General features: G+C 38.7%; 1 protein-coding gene across 1 annotated transcript in view; it reads left to right on the forward strand.

Annotated features, from left to right (window-relative positions):
* LOC101845474 (transmembrane protein 184B) overlaps positions 1–18,304 on the forward strand; it is a gene marked incomplete in the record, with an annotated part of 55,030 nt that extends 36,726 nt beyond the window's left edge. The window contains 7 exon segments of the mRNA XM_035970367.1: positions 2,236–2,326; positions 4,399–4,474; positions 5,380–5,471; positions 5,868–6,037; positions 6,796–7,067; positions 8,112–8,458; positions 11,446–18,304. Of these exon segments, the coding sequence (XP_035826260.1) occupies positions 2,236–2,326; positions 4,399–4,474; positions 5,380–5,471; positions 5,868–6,037; positions 6,796–7,067; positions 8,112–8,458; positions 11,446–11,467 (1,070 nt within the window).
* Positions 18,305–20,973: the final 2,669 nt, after the last annotated feature.

The following is a 20,973-nucleotide window of genomic DNA, read 5'->3' on the forward strand; positions in this document are numbered from 1 at the left end:
AGAGAGAGAGAGAGAGAGAGAGAGAGAGAGAGAAAGAGAGAGAGAGAGAGTTTATAGTGGTCTGGGTCAGGATTAGGGGAAATTGCGTGTGAAGAAAGGGCAAGGCGAGGGTGGGGGTGGGAGGGGGGTGGGGTGATGTACTGATTAGTGGGCTAGTGGTTGTTCTAAGGAGATAGAAATTGGGCGCCTTAGGGGGAGGGGAAAGGTTGAAGTTTTACTGAGCACTTTGTGGTCCACTTGGAGGTCCACTTGGAGATGTAGCCTTAGGATTATAGAGATAGTTTTTGTCAGCTCTGTTATTGAACACATGAGATGGAGATGAGGGAGTATGGATATGTGAGATTTGACGTAGATTGTTGCAGAGTCAAATATACGTCTGCTCTGTTATTGAACACATGAGATGGAGATGAGGGAATATGTGAGATTTAGCGGTAGATTGTCGCAGAGTCACATTGACATATTGCTCAAGGGGACTGAGTTTTATGTGGTAGGGTCTTTCTACTAATAACCTTATAACTTATCTGCGAATAAAAGAGAAAAATCTTATTCAGTTTAGCTTGTCAAAGAGGTGGTTGGTTCAGGAGGGTATGCGCACGGGCTGACTAAGAATTTGGAAAACATTTTTGAAATGATATACTGTAAAATAAAAGGTATCCGATCAAAAGTAAAATTTAGAAATATAGATCCGTCTGTTTTGTCACTGATACAGATATTGTGTCAGTATTTTCCTAATTTTTCTGTTATCGATCAATTTTTGAAATTGAACGACTGTGTCCCTTGTCTTTTTATAGTTTCTGTTGGCTTTGCATGTGCCGTGATACAAACTCATACCAGAAATATTTGTACAATATTCGTACAAACTTGACGAGTGATTGGGGGAGATACTAGTAGGTCCTACTTTTTTACTTTCCCTCTGTTGTTTTGATCTGTCTTACTTTTTCCCAGCACTAGATTACTATTGTGTCAATGAGCTTCTCTTTGCTCAAACCAACAAATCGTAACCAGTTTGTCGTGACCTCAGATTCAATGTTTGGCCAGAGGGATGGCAAAATGAATCTTAAGATCTTAAGAGGTACAAAGAGGGGGGAGGGACAGTTTTGGGGGTGAAGGGGGGAGGGAAGGTGGAGAGAAGGGAGTCAAAAGCTGTTAAGATCTTGTGAGTAACAAGCCGGGTCACAGAATTCCTTTGAAATTTGCCGCCACCCGGAATTAATCTTTGTGAACAAATTTTTACAAAATTGTATTGTAGTTAAAATTTTCGGAATCGGTGTATCAAAATAAGCAAAGTTGTTCTCGATGAGCCTGATTTGATGCGATATCTACACTTTAACAAACCTCATTTTACTTTTTAATAGTTTGTAAATTTTGAATTTGATGTGGTGCGTCAAAGTCACCTTCTTGTGCATTGTGCTGTGCATCTGACCTCACAGCTTCTAACATACTGCACAAAAAGTCCAAGGGCATATTACCTGCTGTGTTAAAACACTTGACGTCGGCACTTTCCTAGAGCTGTTACCACTTGGTGTCAGCACCTTCCCAGTACCAGTACTGGAGGCCTGGGGCCGGTCTGACACTGCCTACGGTAGTGTGGGTACTTGTACCTGCCCAGCCCGCACATCCACAGCGCACATGGCTGTGAATTATTAGTGCAGGAAAGAGGATAAAGTAAAGTGTAAAGTACAGCTCAACAAATTTTTTCCATGTGTTACTGTGGGCAATTGTGAGGCAGCGTGGTGGAATCAGGCTCTCGTCAATTTTTAGGCATATTGAGTTATTGGTATCATCTTAAAGCTTGTTCATTTTGTCTTGCTTTCAATGAAAAAATTACGTATCCATCTTCAATAGAAGTGGAGATATTTTGGATTGAAGGAGGTGGGGGTCACCTGATTTAAGAGGTAAAATTAGCGAGAAAATGGCCGCCAAAGCCAGGTAAAATCCAAAGCTGGAGAGTCCATGAAAACTGTAAATTTATATTTTTGTGCCTTTAATCAACGTTTTCGGTGAAATCCTTGAATGTGTTTGTAAATGGACATAAAAGGTGTTGAGCCAAAAAAAAAGAAATGATAAAAATTGCTAAGCAGGGAGAAAACTTTTCTCCGATTTCATTGTTTTGACGAGAGCCTGATTCCACCACGCTGCCTCACAATTGTTTCTTATGTCTTATCATAATCCCTTTCTTCCTTCCCACCGTTACATATAATTGGTTGACCCCATATTTTTTTATTTTTGTTCCAGCATTTGTCATCTACAGTTTCCTCAGCCTGTGCTATGAGTACCTGGGTGGGGAAGGCGCCATCATGTCAGAGATCAGAGGAAAACCTATTCAGTAAGTGCGATTCCCTTTTCACTTCTTTGTTAGGTTGCCATGGTAACCTCAGAAGAGATGAAGTTATTCTAACTAAAATACAGTCGAACCTGTGGAAGACGGCCACCCATTGTCAAGGAGAAAAGTGGCCATATAAGACAGGTGGCCTTCTTAGGCAGGACTGATCAAAAGGAAGAAAACAAACCATTCCTTTCTGAGGTCCTTACCAAAGGTAGCCGCTTTGTTGTTTTTGTTATTTTCGCTGGGTTTTAGTTTATTTAAAAATTTTTATTGCTGCTTTTGTGCAAGGGTGACAATAAAACGAAATGTGTCAGACAAGGAGGACTGAGTGCTATGGTAAAACGAACACATGGGTCGCCACCACTCGGAGAATGAGAGATGCTTCTGTCACAAGTTAATATTGACGTCTATTGTTACTTTGTTACAGACTGGGTAAACAGTGACCACTCCTCTCACTTACGATTAAAATTGTGAATGAGTTCTGGGTGGGCCAATGGGTTATGAGTGAGACGTGCTGATAACACGTCTCAGTTGTGAGAGATCACATGCTTCCCTCACCTGCTGTTGAAAATATTTTACCTATTGGTTAACAGTGGGAGGGGCCTACACAACCTGATCGGTTGGAGGGACTACCTAACAACAACGACCAGTGATTGGATTATGACGGCTCACCCACAACGTCAGGGGCCAATGCATGATTTATGACAAAACGTAACGGAGTCACTAACGTGGCCATCTAAGACAGACGTTATTGTTTGGTGTTATAGGGGTTGTGTGTTAAAATAAGGTGGCCGTGGCCGTGTTGGACAGGTGCCCGTTTTACACAGTTAAATTATTTAGAAAAAACGCAAAGGGGGAATGGAAAGTGGCCGTCATGGCAGGTTCAGCTGTACATATTGGCCATACCGCTCTGACACACAGATATCTCCTGTAGGGAGATGAAAAACACTTTCGTGTCGGATGTAATGCTACCTAACAAGCCTGCACATACTAATAGAGTGTTAAGACTTTGGAGAAGCCTGAAGGAAATAGTTTTAAAGCAATAATTTTACAAATTTGTTATCCGATGTTGATCCCAAAAAGATACTTGATTCTATACAGACCTTTGGTCTTTATGCTAAAATGCAAATAGTGCTATTTTAAACTTCTTAAATACTGGTTTTGCAATTACTAAATTTTTAGTATGAATTTTAAGTTCTTCAGGCCATGCTGTGAACTAATGTGAAAACAACCCAACTCTTTTCTCGCATGCTCATATGAACTTATTCAGTTGCAATTGCTGTAAAACTCTTACCTAACTAAATTGAGACAAACAAAAAGGGTATGTGCAGTTTCTGTCCTTTCTGTTAAACATCTTAATTTTCTTAGGGAAAAAAGTTTCACACTGTTTGATTAATGATTAACTCAAAAAGCTCCAGTTGTTGCTGTACTGATCAGTTTAAAAGACTAAAGACATGTCTGTGTGGCAGGCCTCATTCAGTTTTATTGATCCAGCACTTTGTGTGCAAGCAGCTGCTTTGTCTGCCACACAGTGGAAAGGCCATTATGCTTGTGGGTGGTTGGTGAGTGCCTTGCTCCTTGGTTTCCATCTTTGTCACTATTGTCCTTACCCGTTTCCTGGTAATGTGATAAATGATCAAAATCTTTTGCCACCAGCCTTCTGCAGAGCAATCAGTTTGAAGTATTTTTATGGTCAAATCTTTTTTTTTCAAGGATGTGTGTTCATTTTGCCATTGGTCATGACATTTTCTTTTATTTTTTTGGGTTAAATAGAGACTGTAATAGTTTTAAATATAAGATTAGAGGGGAAAAAGTACTATTTTTTAAAGTTCAAAAGATTTCACGCAACATTGCAATTTTTCATAGTCCTGTTTTGGTTAGGAAGGTTCTAGAATCTCTGCTCAACACTTTACCGGTAATCAGGAGGGTCAGCTCTAGTTAATTAAACTTTGAATCTACCTCTGTATGTTCTTGTCAGCAGTGTTGACATGAGTGGAATTTTTAAAATTTCAACAGCTGCTTGTTTTTTCAACTGTGTCCTTATTTTGGTATACTGTCTTTTTCTTGCACAGGTCAAGTTGGCTGTCGTGTACGTGCTGTTTTGCAGGTCGACAGTACACCATTGGATTCTTGCGCTTTTGTAAACAGGTATTATTACTTAAGGTTCTATCAAAGAACTGCAGCGTTTGTTCTGTCAGAAATTGGAACATGTTTCATTAAAGTTTGAAAGCAAAAGGTTTTCAATAAGTGTGTCTTTGGTGCCTTTGAAATTGAAGTGTCATCTTGGATTGGGTAATGAAAGTTTGTTCTGCCTGCTCATACCCTACCTCAGATATGTACTATATTTTAATTCAAAGTTTAGTGAGCTTTAAGCAAAAGGGACATAAAGCTCCTCAAGGTGAGGGAGTACCATTGTGTTCTTGTTCTTCAATTTTCACAAATCGTCTTGTATTTTCTGGTTTGTATGTCAGATGGTTGTCTGGAAGGGCATCGCTGGTAGGTCTTGCTTGTTAATATTTCTGCTATGCCTTTCTTGTTGTCTACATATCTATTTGTAGTGTTGTATGACTGTCAGTAATGTGGTGATTGCACCACTGTTCAGGTGATCTCATGGTGAACTGTTTTGGAAGCAGTCTAGTGTTGAGTTTCCAATAGAGTATTGCAAACTTGTTTGTTGTTCTTTCATAGCTCTCAACCACTTGGTTCCAATCATAGATAGACATTAAATTTCTGCTGTATTTTGAAAGATGTCTTGAACTGTACCAGTGAGTTGATATGCCTCCAGAAAACCTAGGATTTGCAGTTACATCTGTTGCAGAGACACAAATTCAATGCGCAGGAACTAGGTTCACAGGTTTTAAGTCTAAGGTTACCTAATACTTTTGTGTTTCTTTCCTCTTAGTGTTTGAGATAAAAGTTAATTCTGAGATTTTGTGTACCCTTACGTTTAGGTCATGGTATTGCAGTGGAAATAGGTTTTAAAATGTATTGCAAAGCTCAAACCTCAGCCTGTCTCACGTTATGTTTCTGTTTGCTTGTGTGTGTGTCTCCAGGCCACGCTGCAGTTTTGCTTCATCAAGCCCATCATGGCAATTCTGACACTGCTGCTGCAAGCTTTTGGCTACTACAAGGACGGAAACTTCTCGTAAGTCTCCCCTGTGCTTACTGGGCTGTCTCAATTTTTTTGCTCTTTTTGTTTCTTCACAGCATTTCTGTTCCCCTTATTTGTTCAATGTGGAGTGTGTTTTTTTCATATTATTTTGATTTTGGAATGTTAAATGTTGTTGTTACTGAGGGTGATAATCGTGGGTGGTTGGCGGGTGCTCTGGTGTGGTTTGCTTCTTCTTTCCTATCAAACATTTATTGTCTTGTGTTTGTTACTCTCTTGTAACACCTCTAATCTTCTGCACTTATATGACTTTATTGTGTTGCAAGTGCCGTAAAACACTTACTAAAACTAAACTAAAGGGTGGTAATCTAGATTATAATGAGGGAAAATTAAAACTATTGTGATGTTTTGTTTTTTTTCCTTGTGCTTCAGTCCTGCAAGTGGCTACCTGTACATCACCATCATCTACAACATCTCGGTGTCCCTGGCGCTGTACGCTCTCATCATGTTCTACCTGGCCACCAAGGAGCTGCTCAGCCCGTTCGATCCAATTCTCAAGTTCTGCATCATCAAATCGGTCATCTTCCTCTCCTTTTGGCAAGGTACAATGCCTCTACCACCCACCCAACATATGCAAGCACAAGAGCATGCACGCGTACACACACACACACACACATACACACACACATACAAACACGCACATAGCGGCCTATGTAGATGGCACTTGCTAAAATAACTGAATAATTTGACAGACTCCCAAATTGTTGTTGACATTTGATTTTGACTTTTTTTTGTGGTGGTACTGGCAGTTGTAGATAATGACAAAACGGAGAGTAATTTATTTTGTGTGTATATATTCAAGTATTGGACTTGCATTAATACACTGTTCAGCCTTCCTTGAAAGCATGGAAGTTTTTGTGCCTCATGACAGGTTGCTAGGTATGGGGGAACAAGACAACATTTACGAATATGCTTAAATTGAACCTTTTAACTTTTCTCCTTTCAATTCATTAAAAATGAATTCGTAACCATGCTCACTCCTTACTTTCCATCCTGTTAAAGAGGGCCTATGGCCACAAATGGAGTGAGATAATTTTGAAGGATAGCACCAGCCGATTGTAAGTCAATACAGTGCTTCGGAAAATTCTAACAGCTGTATTGTTAGTATTTCTTTATCGAATAAGTACATCTCCTTGTTTAAGTTCTTAATTTTTGTGTACCTCGAACACAGAAGATAAGCCTTCACATACTGCTTTATGATGGTATTGGACTGAGGGGGGATAGCTAGTGTTGCTTGGTCTATAACAGTGATTACAAATATAAACCTCAATTTATTTTTGTTTTTGTTTGCCCCTCCCAGGAGTTGTTCTGGCCATTCTTGAGAAAGCGGGTGTGATTGACCCAATCTACTCTCACAACGGCACACAGCGTGTGGGTGTGGGTACTGTATCTGCCGGCTGGCAGAACTTTTTCATCTGCCTGGAGATGTTCATGGCGTCAGTGGCTCTGCGCTTTGCATTCCCACACAGTGTGTACAGCACGGGCCCGACCAGCACACATGGACGCACTGTGTCCCTGCAGTCTATCTCCAGCAGCCTCAAGGAGACCATGAATCCGAGGGACATCATGCAGGTCTGTGACTACGTTCTGTTGTGCTTTATTTACTTTCATTTGTTTCTATTGCATCTGATGTCTAACCCCCCGCGGCAGTGCCACTGACTGAAGTGTCTTTAGGCCATTCCCAAAGGGGGGGCATTTCTCATTCTAATGCACAGTAGAATTGTAAATGGGCTGATCCAACAATGTCATGCTCATAACTGCGCCTGAACTACAACAGGGAACTACTGGGTTTTTTTTCCTAATCCTTACTATCGTCATTTTCCTCCACTTCTTTTGTATGTTTGCACACTCTTGTGACCTGCTATTTCCGGGGTGCCTTGATAGTCGAAGCAGACTTTGTGCTGTTGAAGCTAGAGAGGTGAGCAGAGTAAGTCTGATTCCCTGTAAGGACTTCTCTGTCGACATCCACCCCTTGGCGCTCATATGACCTTATGCAGTTGCGAGCGCCATAAAACCTCTACTAAAACAAACAATCAGATGTCTGCTGGTCAGTGATTTTTGTATTGTATGTGGCTTTTTTTTGCTTTTATTGCTTTTATTTCTATTGCGTCTAGTACCTTGCATGTCTGTGCAACAGTCTTTTTGTACTTTGGTTTCTCTCCTTTTTTATTTATTGTGTCGGATGTCATCTAGGTCTTCAGACATGTTGTAATTTGTTTACTGTTGTTTATTTTTTTTAAAAGCTGGGACAGAGAAAAGCCATATGCGTATGTTTATTTTGTAGTTTTGTTTCTGTGTGATTTAAACTGTACACTTTTTAAAATATGTATTTCTGTTTTGGCTAGGGCTCACCTTAGGACAGTTATGAAATGTCATTCTTCTTCTTACTGTGTCTCTGTTTGGAATGAAATTGCCAATGCCAGATATCATTTGGGTGCACCACTAAATGTGTATGTTGTCGACTTTTTGTGTAATTGTTTTCAAATTAAAATTCAAACTTTTACTACTTTTTTTCTGCCTGGGAGCAGTTCTAGATTACAGATACTGTGTGGATGTGCTTCTCATTAACTCATAATCTCTCTCTTCTGTTCTGCCCCCCACTACCCCCTCCCCCAGGATGCGATCCACAACTTTCACCCCCAGTACCAGCAGTACACTCAGCATGGGATGAAGCCCTCGGAGGACGACCACCAGGACAGTGGCTGGAGCACGGAGCACTACCAGTACCAGCAGCAGCGACCCGTTTCCAATGGTAACACCCCCGCCCAAGCTACTGGCACCACCCCGGCATCGTCGGCTCCTGGCCCTGGCAACTCGGCCCCGGCCAACCAGTCCCAGGCTCAGGCAGGATCGGGCGGTGCCCACCCGGCGGCCGCTGGTGGTGGAGGTGGCGCTACTGGCGGGGCGAAGAAGAGCCGCTTCAATGAGAAAACGACGCTGCTCAACTCTGATGACGAGTTTCAGTAATATCCTATTCTCTTTTTTCTGCTTGTTTGTCTCGTTAGTTGTATGATGTCCAATGGGATGGGTGCTCTCTGGGCTTTTCCTGAATTCAGGATTTCACATAATTTACATGTGAAGAAATTCAAAGAACATCCTGTTTTGTAATCGTTGAAGAAAATAAATTCAAGGGCATTATCTTCAGCTCTTGATGCAAAAGCCCATTAACCTCTTTGAAGAGCTTTGCCCATCCCTATATCTTGTTTTGGTTTAGATCTTCTCCGGCTAATTAAAATTTGTTATGCATTAGACTTGGAGATAAACATGTTGCAAGATAAAGGAAATTAAGAAGTGAGGAACTTGAAATTGTTGGGGTCAAGAAAGAGAAAAAAAGAAAGAAAGAGAGAGAGAGAGAGGAAGGAATGGGAGCATGTGTGTTTCTGATAACAAAAAAGAGAGGGCAGCTATCACCAACAAGAAGGCCTGTTTTGCTTTTAACGGAATATTGAGATTGAGAGTAGCTGAACAATGAGACAGGTTGTTGTTACAGAGGCAACTCATGTATGTCCTTGGAGGAGGACAGTGTCACATTGTCTGCATGTGCCAAAAGGGGTGCCACTCTTTGGGATAAAAGCATTTAAGGAAATTCTTGAGGCTTCTAAAGTGCCAGCTTGATAATGAATAAATCCTGTTTTTTCTCTCTGTGAATGTGACTGTCCGCACAAAGTTTTCTTATAGTTTGAAAGTCTTTGCCTCTCAGTCAAAGTGGTGACCCTTGTTCTGAGCAAGTCTTTTTTCGATATGTTCTGTACACCGTTCAACAGTGGGCGAAATAGAGAGAGAATCGATATCTGTTGCTCATTTTGGCTTTGTCATTTGACATTTCCTGGTTGTTGTTTCTATTGATTTCTCCACTGGCTGGAGGTGGCGTGGGTTCCATCCTGTTGTCCCTGCGCTACCATGTTGTTGACTTGTTGTGTTCTCTGGTCCCTTTGTTCCTGTTCAGGTTGTGCCGCGTGCAGTTTTACTAGATACGCACTGTACCAGTCAGGGTTCTCTGGTAATGACAATTTTCCTTTCACTTCAGATTCCATGAGGTTAATGGGAAGCGAACTAGTTTTGTCAACTGTTAAAACCTTTCTAATTACATTCTTACTGTACAAAGTGTTTGTACATAGATGTTATTCAGTGTGTCTGCCAACTTTGGCATCCTGTGAGTGACAGAAGTCTTGTTTCATCTTTGATGTAAGAAGGATGGCATCTTGATTATCATACTTTTATAGAAAAGGAATCAGTCTTTAAAATCTCATGTACTCATCCTCTCATTGCTAGATACGTATAATTGTTGTGGAGATGGAGTTGTCAGTCTCAAATAAAGTCATTCCTACTCTCTTTTCTTGAATGTTTTACATCGTGTTGGAGGTCGTTTATTGTCAATGCAAAACTTGTCTTTTAGATCAAGTACAGTTCTTTCTCTTCTCAGTTAATGTGTCTGTATGAATATGAGTAGAAATGAACAGAGTGTTGTTTTTTTTAATTGATCAGAGTTTTGGCAGCTGCACAGAACATCCCGAACTCTTGAAGGCCTTATGCCTTGACAGCTTTGCATGACTATTAGAATCAGGAAAAGGAAATGTTAAGAATGTCTATACTATTTGGGCCATGTTTCTTAGACTTTCGTTGTCTCTTTTATGTGAAATATGCTGTATGGAGTCACGATTAATTGGTTGTACTTGAACAAATACAGCTTTTAGTTGGTTATTTCTCCTGAATACATCGTGAATGGTTTGTATCGGGAGATGGTTTTGGCATTGTAATTTTGTGGCCAATACTTGTGATGCAGGGGTCGAAAGGACTTATTCTCAGCCTATCAGGCAGACTTCCTTTGTTTTTTCACTTTTGCATTGTCGTTTTTTCTACATTAGTTATTTACATTGTCGGGAGTGTTGTTTTACATGGTCCAAATAGCCTGTATGTTTATAAAAACTGTCAAGAGATGTGTGGCTCCTGTCCTGTACTTGTAGTTTGTGTATGTAGAAGAATCCCCTTTGTCCCTTACATGTGGATTCTCAGTGTGCTTGGACCTTTTTATATGACAAGAAAACAGTAAATGTGATATGTAGATTTTGAATAATGCATGAGTCTGGCTTCCCACTGCTGCCAGGGCTTGGAAAGGTGGTGGGGGACACTAGGAGTCTCCAGATCATGTTGTGAGGTGGAAGGGGAAAGGAGAGGGGAGAGGGGTGGGTAGTGAACTTGTCCCTTTATTGGGGGGGCCCACTTCAAACAATTCATATCTTCTTTTTTTTTTTTTTCATTTTTCATTGTATGGCTTCTTTTTGTGAACTGATAATAGTTTTGAGCCCCCCATCGTTTCAGCTAAGTAGAATGATGAGAGCCAGCAACGCCAATTATTTTTATGGCCAAAACTGTGATAGGGTTTGGTTAAGAGTTAGGCCTTGTAACAGTTTTCAAAATGTGCTGGTTTTATGGAATAGGGGTGACTGTTCATATTTTAAAAAATTTTAACAGCTCAATCAGTAGTGCTGATGCCATTGAAGGCGTTAAAATGCTTCATACAACAACAAAAAATTCCTAGAATTTTACCGTCTCAATTAAATGCTTCAGTCACATGATTGTTCATCTTTCTTTCTAGGCACAACATGACTCACTGTATTAAACTAATGAACTGATGGCTGATCTATAGGTTGTAGTGTCAGGGAACACATTGCTCTTTTAAAATTTGGTTAACACCAACAACATTACAATTGTCAAAATGTAGTAGGAGCTGCTGGCAGCTGTGTGGGCCATTTTCAGTTCAAACCGTTGTCTTTCAGAAAGCTGAAGTCAAAGTTAAAGATGATGTCTCCTTTTATGAAGCATGATTCCCCGCATTTATTTAGTTTTTTATTACATTCACCATTGCCTCCACCACCACCACCACCTCCACCCAGTTTCTATCATATCATTGCTGTTGTATATGTGGTAACTTTTTCAAACGTACTTTCAGGGACTCCGATTCAGATTTTTAACATACAAAGTTTTTCTGAGCTGCAGAAGATATGCGTAAGTGGCTTGAACTCGTTTCCCTGTTTGCCTGCCTGACATTGGCACACGCCAAGAGACAGATCTGCTTGAAGCATTTTTTTTCCTCCTGAGTGTTTGAGACATTTTTGCTCACAGAAACTGTCTGTCTGTCTGTGCTCACTATTGGTGGCATGCAGCGTGTGCATTATGTCAGTCGCAAGTTTTTTTGTTTGTTTATGTTTTTGTTGTTTGTAGTCACCCACAAGTGATGTGCAAGACTCCAGGGGGCCATGTTAATAATGAGTGAGTTGAACGTGCGCTGTAGGTAAACTGACTTCCCACTATGCTTTTCTGGGTTGTTTGTTGGTTTCCGTTGTATGTAAGACCAACTCACACATTATTTATATGGCTCCCAACCTTTTCTAGTTTGTTTTTCTTGACTACAGCGTCAAAATCCTTTGTTTCTGCTGGTATTTTGTGCACTACACCCTTAGACACATCATTCCTTCTCAGCCTGTTGTTGCCCATATATACATATCCTTGTTTGAACCTGATCTGCATTTTTGTCCTGCCCTTTGTTTTTGTCAGAAGAGTTTGGGTTTATAAAAATCTCAGTGATGTGTGCGTGCTGATACAGAGCATTCCATAGCATCTGGTTACAATTTTTCTCATGAAACTGCCACTGGTTTCATTTGTGATTTGCTAAGTTTTGACTACTATTTTTATTATTGCTTCTGTAAAAAAAAAATGTTCGAACAGCACTGCATTTTCGTTACTTCTTTTCCGCATGAAAAAATATTGAATGCTACGCATGACATATGATGTTCAACTCTGACAGACCTATTGGCTTCTAACCTTATTACTTGATTATCATCCTGAATGACAAAAAAGAGTGTTTACCAGGCAGTGTGTTTAGGTTCTCTAAAGCGGTGTGGTGCAAAAGTCTGAAGTTTATTGTAGTTTATTTAGGAAAACGTTTGAACCAAGTTCACTTCCACATATAGACTAACAGGTCGATGATACTGAAACATTTTTCCTTTTTGGATTGCTTGTTGATCCGCCCTTCTGCATCACATGCTATTAGTTTAGAAAAGGTGGAGACATACGTGTGTCTTCCCTTCTGGAAGTTTTATACATTTGTTTATGAGATTCCACAGTTCCGAAGGGGTGGTAGGAATTATACGCTTAGATATATATCGATTTAAATGACATGCCTGGTTTTCCCTCCACATTGTCATCTAGTAGTAAGACCATGCTGAGAGACAGGCTGTCCTCAAACACATCAAAATAACTCATTCATGCACTTCATCCTTCTCATTAAAAAAAACCCAAACACTCGTGATCATGAACAGAAAACTTTGTGTTTTTGCCCACCAACCCTGAATTTTGTGTGGTTCTGAAAATCCAAATGGTGTTGTGGTATTTCAGTGTCGTCTCATAAGTCTTGTGATTGGCTGTGCGTGTCAGTATCCTTGTGCACTCAGTGGCATGGCCTACTTCTGTAGTTTATAGATATTTATAGTCACCCAGTCTATAAAATGATGTTTTCTTGTAATTATTAACTATATTTCGTGTGGACATGATATTGTCATTGTTAGAAATAATAATTCTTTTGTGCTTTCAGACAAGTAACGAACAAAAAAAAGATTTGATGCTATATTTTATTCATATATGTAAATTCGTTATAAGAATCAAACTTTTTTTTGAGTAAAGAATTTACAAATAATTACTTTAATGCCTATTTTTTTTGTGTGACATCTAGGGTCGTTTCATCGTTAGATTTCTGTGAGTGAAAGAGTGGAAAGCTCAAATGTCCGTGAAATATTAGTCCTTTCCTGTAATCATCTTGTTAGGTGCACTGAGGTGTTAGATCACATTTGCATTAAGCTGCTACGAGTAGTAGTCCTAACTTATTAAATCCGTATAATTACTTGTTTTCTCCTGACAAGATCCCACACATTGTGATCCATAGTACTACCCAACCCACCCATCCCATCCCCTCAAATTATCAGCATTTTTGTCTCCCCATTGTAATTTGCTGTCAGAAAATATTGTAATATCAGAGGGCATGTTCATAGCTTGTTAAGTTTGATGTTCTGATGATGTCATTGGATGTAAATCACAAAAAAAGCTTATTGGTTTAAAAACAAATTTGCTGTTTTTAGTGATAGCCTCTATGTGCATACCTGGTGGGACCCACTAAATGTGTAGATGTCACACGGGGAATTGATGTTTACAGCAAGTTGAGGAAGTAGTTACTGCATGTCACGTGGACACAGATTAGTCAAGAGTGCTTAAAAAATTAAGAGGGAGACAGCACTACGATTCTCACCCAACCATTGGCATGAAAATATTCCATTCAAGGCTCATGTAGAAAAGGATAATTCAGTGAATCATCCAGTTCCATCATCGTCACATCCTGTTGAGCAGATTATTGTAATGAAGATGGCCCCTAAAAGTAAAATTGAGGGTTTTGAGACATAAATGAGAGAGCCGCTTCTTGATCTATGTCCATTGTCTTGTGTCACTTGCCTCTGTGTGCATTGAGCTGTCACATCAACATTTTGTCATTGTCTTTACTGTACTCTGATTTGAAGTTTTTTTGCATGCGTTTGTCGATAACTTTTGTTTTGCAAGTTGACATATCTCACACTAAAATGCATTTTATGTTTTGCCAATAACGATAAATATATAAATATATATTTTCTTTAGAATGAATTTTATTGCCAACTGTTTGAAAAATATCATTACATAGTTGCTCTGGCAAAATATGTTTTGTGTAATTTAATGCCTCATGCTTCAGTCCTTGTTCAAAATGATTATGTTTACTAGTACAGAGGCCTGATCATATCAAATATGAATGGTGACTATTACGGTCCCCCTTTCCTCCTGCATCCCTCTCCCTCCCTCTCCTCCCACCGACACACACCAACGCAATCCCCTTTTACTTATATTTTGATTAGAAAAAAATAATATAAGCAAGGGTATTTGTCTTTCTGTTTCTAAAAAATGAGGCTTATCTCAGAAATAATGACTGTATTTGCTTTTGCTATTTATGTAAAGGTCCTCTGTAAGCCTGGACAGCTCTCAGCTTGAATGTCTTGGGCTGGTGTGTTATCTGATGTATGTGGTAGGTTTCACCATTGTGAAAAGGAAAACTTTTGAGAAAACTATTCTGCCTCCACATTAACAAGTTATCAGACATTCACTAAACAGGTGATTATTACAAACGTTTCGGGGAAAACATACATTTCTATGATTAAAATGATATTTGCCAGTTACACTTGAACATTTACAAAAATTGTAAAACTTTTTCTTGGATATAGTCTGTTTATTTGCGTTTCATTTTGAACTACTGCTTATAAATTCTTTCTTCCCCTTGTGTTGATTTTCTTTTGTTTTATCATACCAGAAATGGAATGCCTCAATGTGTAGATGTAGGCTATCTCTGTTCTCTTGTTAGGTAGAAAATCTTGATGTGTATGTGTAATAAGTTCAGGAGTGTCCACTCTGTCATGGAATTTAATGTACTGCAGACTGTAATTCGAAGCATTGTTGAAAATTGCTGGTCTTTTGTTGAAAATGTTGCTACTTTCATTAGGCTCTCCTTTTTGTATAGAATTTTTGTAATAGCCAAAGGATTGGACTTTTTAACAGTTATGTAAATGGCTCGCTTCTGTTGGGTAATAAAAGCAGTCTTCAGGATAGGGGTTGATTGTATTTTTCTTTTTAGAAAGCCCAGGTCTCTCTATTTATTTTGAGTTTAGAGAGATACTCAGATTTAGTATTCTTTACTGTTCCATTGAGGATTGTCTGATGAGTAGGCTATAATTCGCTACTAATTTTTTTAAACAAAAAAATAAAGCACCCAACTTGTCAGTAGATGTTATCTCCTTGGAAGTGAGTTTTTCAGAATGTTGCTTGAATTGTTTTCTCTATACCACAGACTTGTTCAGTTGTTTCTGTGTTGCAGCAATCAGCTCAGACAAAGTACTTATTATTCTTACTATGGCACCTCTTGTTCTCATGTCTGATGTGCAGGTGAATGAAGCACACAAACTGACAATCTGCCATGTCATTGGTGCAGCCAAGTTTATTCATTCTTTACTGCAGTTGATTGTGTCTAGTCATGAATGCCTTCTTTCTTTCCTCTGAACAAGAAATATCTTATTTACAAAGTGGAACAGATATTATTTTCATATTTTCACCCACTGCTGAGCTGTCCATGTAAAGAGCAGTTTGTTACACATGGAACTCTGTTGTGTCTTTATGCCTACCTATTATTTTTTTTTTCTGAACGTGTGTACTTATTTATTCTTCTCATGTACTTATTCTATGTCATTTTGAACAAGAATGTTTAAGCGTTTGGTATCATGCTGTGGATGTTTTTCTTGTCTTTTCGTATTATTTAGAATTTCTGTAACAATTTCATTATGTGAAGTGTTTATTGGTTTGGGGTTTTTTTTAAACTCTAGAAACAAAAAAAATGAAAAGAAGATCTGATCTCTTAAAAAAAAAACAACTAAGAAGAGATTCAGTGTGATTCTGCCATTTGAATTGTTGAACACTGGGTCTCCAGTCAGAGCAGTTTTAGCTCTGTTTGAATTGATTACACGGCTGTTCTCTTAGGTTCCATTTCTAATTGCAGTTGTGTTTTTGGTTTACACATATCTCTTTCTTATGTTTGATTGTTATTTTAAAGTACAGAGGGGTGTCTTTGGAAGCTAATATTGAGACTTAATGTAGTTGACTCTCGCTTACTCAGTGAATGGCAATGTTCTCTTTCCATGTGAAACATTCCCTTTTCATAATGTGGCAAATTTTTGTTTGCTTACAACTTTGATGTTCATGACACTGCTCTTGGCAGTTTTCTCATTGACAAGGCTGGAATGTTTTGGAGTGTGTGGTCTGCTTTTACACCTATCTCCAAAGCCGAGGTTTTTTAGCCTGAGGGCAGGACGAAGCGTCATGTGATGGGCCTCCCATGTCACCATGTCAAGGGTTTGTTTTTGTCATTTAGATGGAGAAAATGTCCTCAGAAAATGCCTGCAATAAGAAAAGTTCTCTTACTTTGCTACAAAACTTTTAGATTCCCTGTCTTGAGTTGCAAAGAAAGGGTCTCGGTTGTTGTAGCAAACGATAAGTTTTGATGGAACAAATTGATATTGGCTCATGCACTTTGACCCTTGTCCTGTCTTGTCTATGTTCGTAAGGAAACTTAGTAGTAATATGATCTGACCAATGAATTACTTTTGATATGGCATTAAGTACTTATAAGAGCGCTGCTGTCTTAAAAATAGTGCAACTTCTTTTCCAGAAGAGAGAAAAGTGAAAAAAAGTTCAAATATGTAACTGGAAGTATTGTTCCAGTGTCACTAAGTCCAAAATAATATGTTTTTTATTATCTATGACAGTAATTATGAAGTGAGGCTAATGTATTAGGTCAATGGTTTTACGCATTGACCTTTTTTTTTCTAAAGTTTGTTCATTTTATTCTATAGCCATTCTCAATTCTTTACTCTACCTTCTTTTCAAATGCTCTATAATATGGTAAAAAAAAAGCCATATCACCCCGTTTTCTATGACCAAATATTGGTTTATATTTAGTGTTACCATAAACTCCTAAACCCTTTTCTTAATCCTATCCGTACATTGTGTTTTACTATCGTATCCATACGATGTAGGGAACTCTGTGCCACCACTTTCTAAAGAAAAAATTTACTCGTTAATCCGATCCATACACTTTGCATAGCAGTCTCTCAAAATGATTTTTTGAGAAATACTGAAAGTTTCAAAGAGATCTTCATACTAGAACTAGAAGTATTTTAAAATGTGAAGAATACAACCCCGGGGGTACAAAACGACTCCAGGGTGTACGGATAGGGTTAAGGTCATGGTTCTCCAACCTGTATTTCCAGCATTAATGGTTTTGTGTGTTGAATTCTTTAAAATTCTGTAAATCTAATCTACTTACCTCATGACAGAGCCATTGCAGTCTCTCATTTATTTGTCTGACGCTATTCACTGACATTTTGATACTTTGTAACTGGGTCCTTCCCGTTGAAGAATTTGAAAGTCCCAGGGTCCTAATCTCACTCTGATATAAGATATTGAATTATTATGGATGGAAAGCACGTGTCAGACAGTGTCCCATTTCACCAAGGTTCCTATGGTCTATGAGGCAGCTTCAGGGTTTATTGGTTTGTTGTATACCTTTTTTCCCCCTAAAGGGCCGGCTTTTTAAAGCAAAGTTTTAGGAGTGTTTTCCATTCTTGCCGAAACAGTTGAACTTTTGAAACCCACTAGAGATGGTTGCATGACTTATGTAAATTATACTTTGACTACTGTTCTTGTTCACTTACCCAAAATATACTTATGAATGTAAATATACTTGATTATATATTGCAAGCTTTTACACTATTTTACTCCGCTCCTCCCCATTCATGTCATTTTTGTTTTCTTATTGTTATGTTGTCATGAATCATAACGAATTTTTTGGCTGTGTTGCACAGTGATCCCAATCATTTAAGACCTGTACTTGCGTACCACAAAGAAAGAAAATTGATTTTGAAAGAGGTATTGAATACTTCTGTTATGGTCGAGAGCCCTCTTCGTTTAAGATCAGCTTAGTGGATGCTTGAGGCTGTTAAAAATATCCGGTCTTTAAGTTGGGGAAAGTCGCTGTGAATGGTATTATTTTTTCAAGTAACATGAAACCTCAGCTTACTTGAATTTTTTCATCTTGTTTTATATATAGAAGCTTTTATCTGCACTCTTCCTGTCTCAAGTTGCTTACCTGTGTTTGCTTGTCCACTCACAGAATAATTGAAAAGAAAAAAAAAGAAAAACATTGAATCAAAAAAAACGATTTCGCCAAAAGCTCATCAAATCAAATGTGATACTCGTAGATTTTTGAAAGTTGGTGTTGTTTTTGCTGTTTGTTACTCGGTGAATTTATTTTGTTTGTGTAGGTCTATTTTTGTCGTGTTGTTAGTGTGGCAAGCAGACCACATGGCCAGCAAACTCTAGGTATCTCTCCCAGGGCAGGCAAAACAAATTTAAAAACTTAACTATTATTGCTCGGATGTAATAAGCCAGAAATTTTAAAAACAAATTTTTATTAGTTTCTTTAATTTGTTGGCTGTGTGTGCTGTAGAAATACTTTGTCAAAATTCAAATTCTTAATATTGAAAAAAGCAAGATAAGGTACGTGATAGTTTAGATACAATTTAAAATAATAAATGAAACAGTTTTTTTTCTCTCTCCTGAATAATTTTGCCTCCAAGTCAAAGCTTAAAACAGTTGAACGGCTTGCCAACACAGTGCTTTTTTTGCATACTATAATCTAAATAGCCACTTACAGCATATCAACATTGGTGTGGATTACTCCATCAAAATTTTGACCCTTTAAACATGCTCATGTAATTTATAACATAGCTTTCCATTGGCAATAATGTGTCAATCTTGTATAAGTAGTATTGTCAAGGCAAACATTTTAAAGTGCCCAAAAAACGAAGTGGTGTAACTATTTTCAAGTTCCTAAGATTGCCTGGAACACTGAAGATACTTTAGGGTCAAGTGTTAACAAATACTTGTTTGATTGTTTGGCAGTTGACTTGTTGATGTGTTTGCCGCTATTCTGACAAATAGCAAGAGATTTTTCTTTGTAATGTGAACACCTAAGACAAACACAAACACACAGGCACACACACTTGCATACTCTGAAGTTTGTGTGAACGCCCATGCACACACACACACACACATGCGCACGCACACACACACACACGTGCACACATAGACACACACACGCACGCACTCACACACACACACTCACACACACACACACACGTGCACACACACACACACTCACACACACACACACGCACGCACTCACACACACACACACACACACGTGCACACACACACACACACACACACACACACACGCACACACACACACACGCACACACACACACAGAGGTATGTGTCATCAGCAAGCACGCACACTCAATCACTTTTATGCATGATTTAACATTTTTGAATGTACAGGTACTGTTGTGCTGAGTCTGGAGAAATTATATGATATCACCATTTCTGTTGGAAAATGCTTGAGAACAAGTAAACCAAGCAAGTAAAGACAGTAAACCTATATTTTTTCAGAAAGTAGAATGTACATAGAAAGTAAAACTCTTTTGTGAAGTAGTTAAAATGTTTGGTGATATAAAAGAAACCGGGATACATGAATAGCGGCTGAAATTACTGCCAATTGAATTGGCCACACCACGACAGAATGACACTTGCAACTGATTTAATCGGCTGTTGACCTTGGAAGGGATAAATAAATTTCATAGTGATCCTTTCAGTGCTGGTTTTATTGTTGAGCTCTTTTGCTTACAAGGATTTAAAAAAATATATGATTCATTCTCTAGAGTTGTTATACTGAGAGGAAAACTCTCCCTTTGGGTTTGTGCTTGACTTTGTGGACTTAATCCAACAGTAAAATGGTCTGTTAAGCTGGGAGTGTGTACTATTTGACATGACACATGAAATCGATATGGGTTGCAAATTATTTTGGCAAGTGCACTCAAATGCTGTAACTATAGTCCTTTTGGGTACCAAGTTAGTTCATGATAAAGGTATGAAAAAAGAAATGGCTAATGTAGAGACTGGGCTCGTGGAAAGAGTGTACAAGTGTTATTGTAGGGTGACCTCTGTGTGCAATGTGTTTGTGGATCCATTTGATGTCGAGCTCTGCCACAGCATTGCTGAGCCTTTCGACGTGGGAGGAGGGAAGAGCTGACACAGCACTGGAGACGGTCAGGAAAGAAGGATATCACTGGACCACGCACAAGCTACCCAGTCTCAAAGATTTATACTCAACAGATGACACAGAAATTATTTTTCGTCTTGGTATCAAAGTTCAAATAGTTTACTGCATTGCTTTTTTTGGTTCTTATTTAATAACAGTTTTCTTTACAGGATCCATGCCAATTTCTCCCACCATGATGTTTTATTTTAGATGACACTAAATTTTACATCTTTGCAGTATCGTTTACATGACAAGATGTTCTCCCAGCAATTAGTAAAATATATATATATACATGTGTACATATATATGATCATGTCCAGGAATACCAGCCGTTGTTCCATAATTTGGAGTGGACGTGTATGTTGTCTGGTCGTAATGGTCATTGTTTTGTGAAGAAGATTACTCTTCCATCTTCTTGCTACTTCACGTGGAAAGAAAACTATATGTACTTTGTGCGATGCCTATCGTCAAGTAAAACTGTCTGGATCATTATTGTCGATGTTTGTGAACAAAACATGAACAAATAAAACTTGTATTATTGTGAATGTGAACTTGGAAAGGATTTCTCTTCATTTGTGAAAAAAACAATTGGGGGTTGCTCTTGTGTGAGTCTTCTTCTTTCTTCTTCTTGATCGCATCAATGCATCTGTGAGTAAGATGCTCGAAACGCACAAGTCTATGATCTTTCAAGTCCCCCCCCCC

Source organism: Aplysia californica, unplaced genomic scaffold (assembly GCF_000002075.1).
Source record: "Aplysia californica isolate F4 #8 unplaced genomic scaffold, AplCal3.0 scaffold00259, whole genome shotgun sequence".
In the NCBI taxonomy this organism is placed as follows: Eukaryota; Metazoa; Mollusca; class Gastropoda; order Aplysiida; family Aplysiidae; genus Aplysia; species Aplysia californica.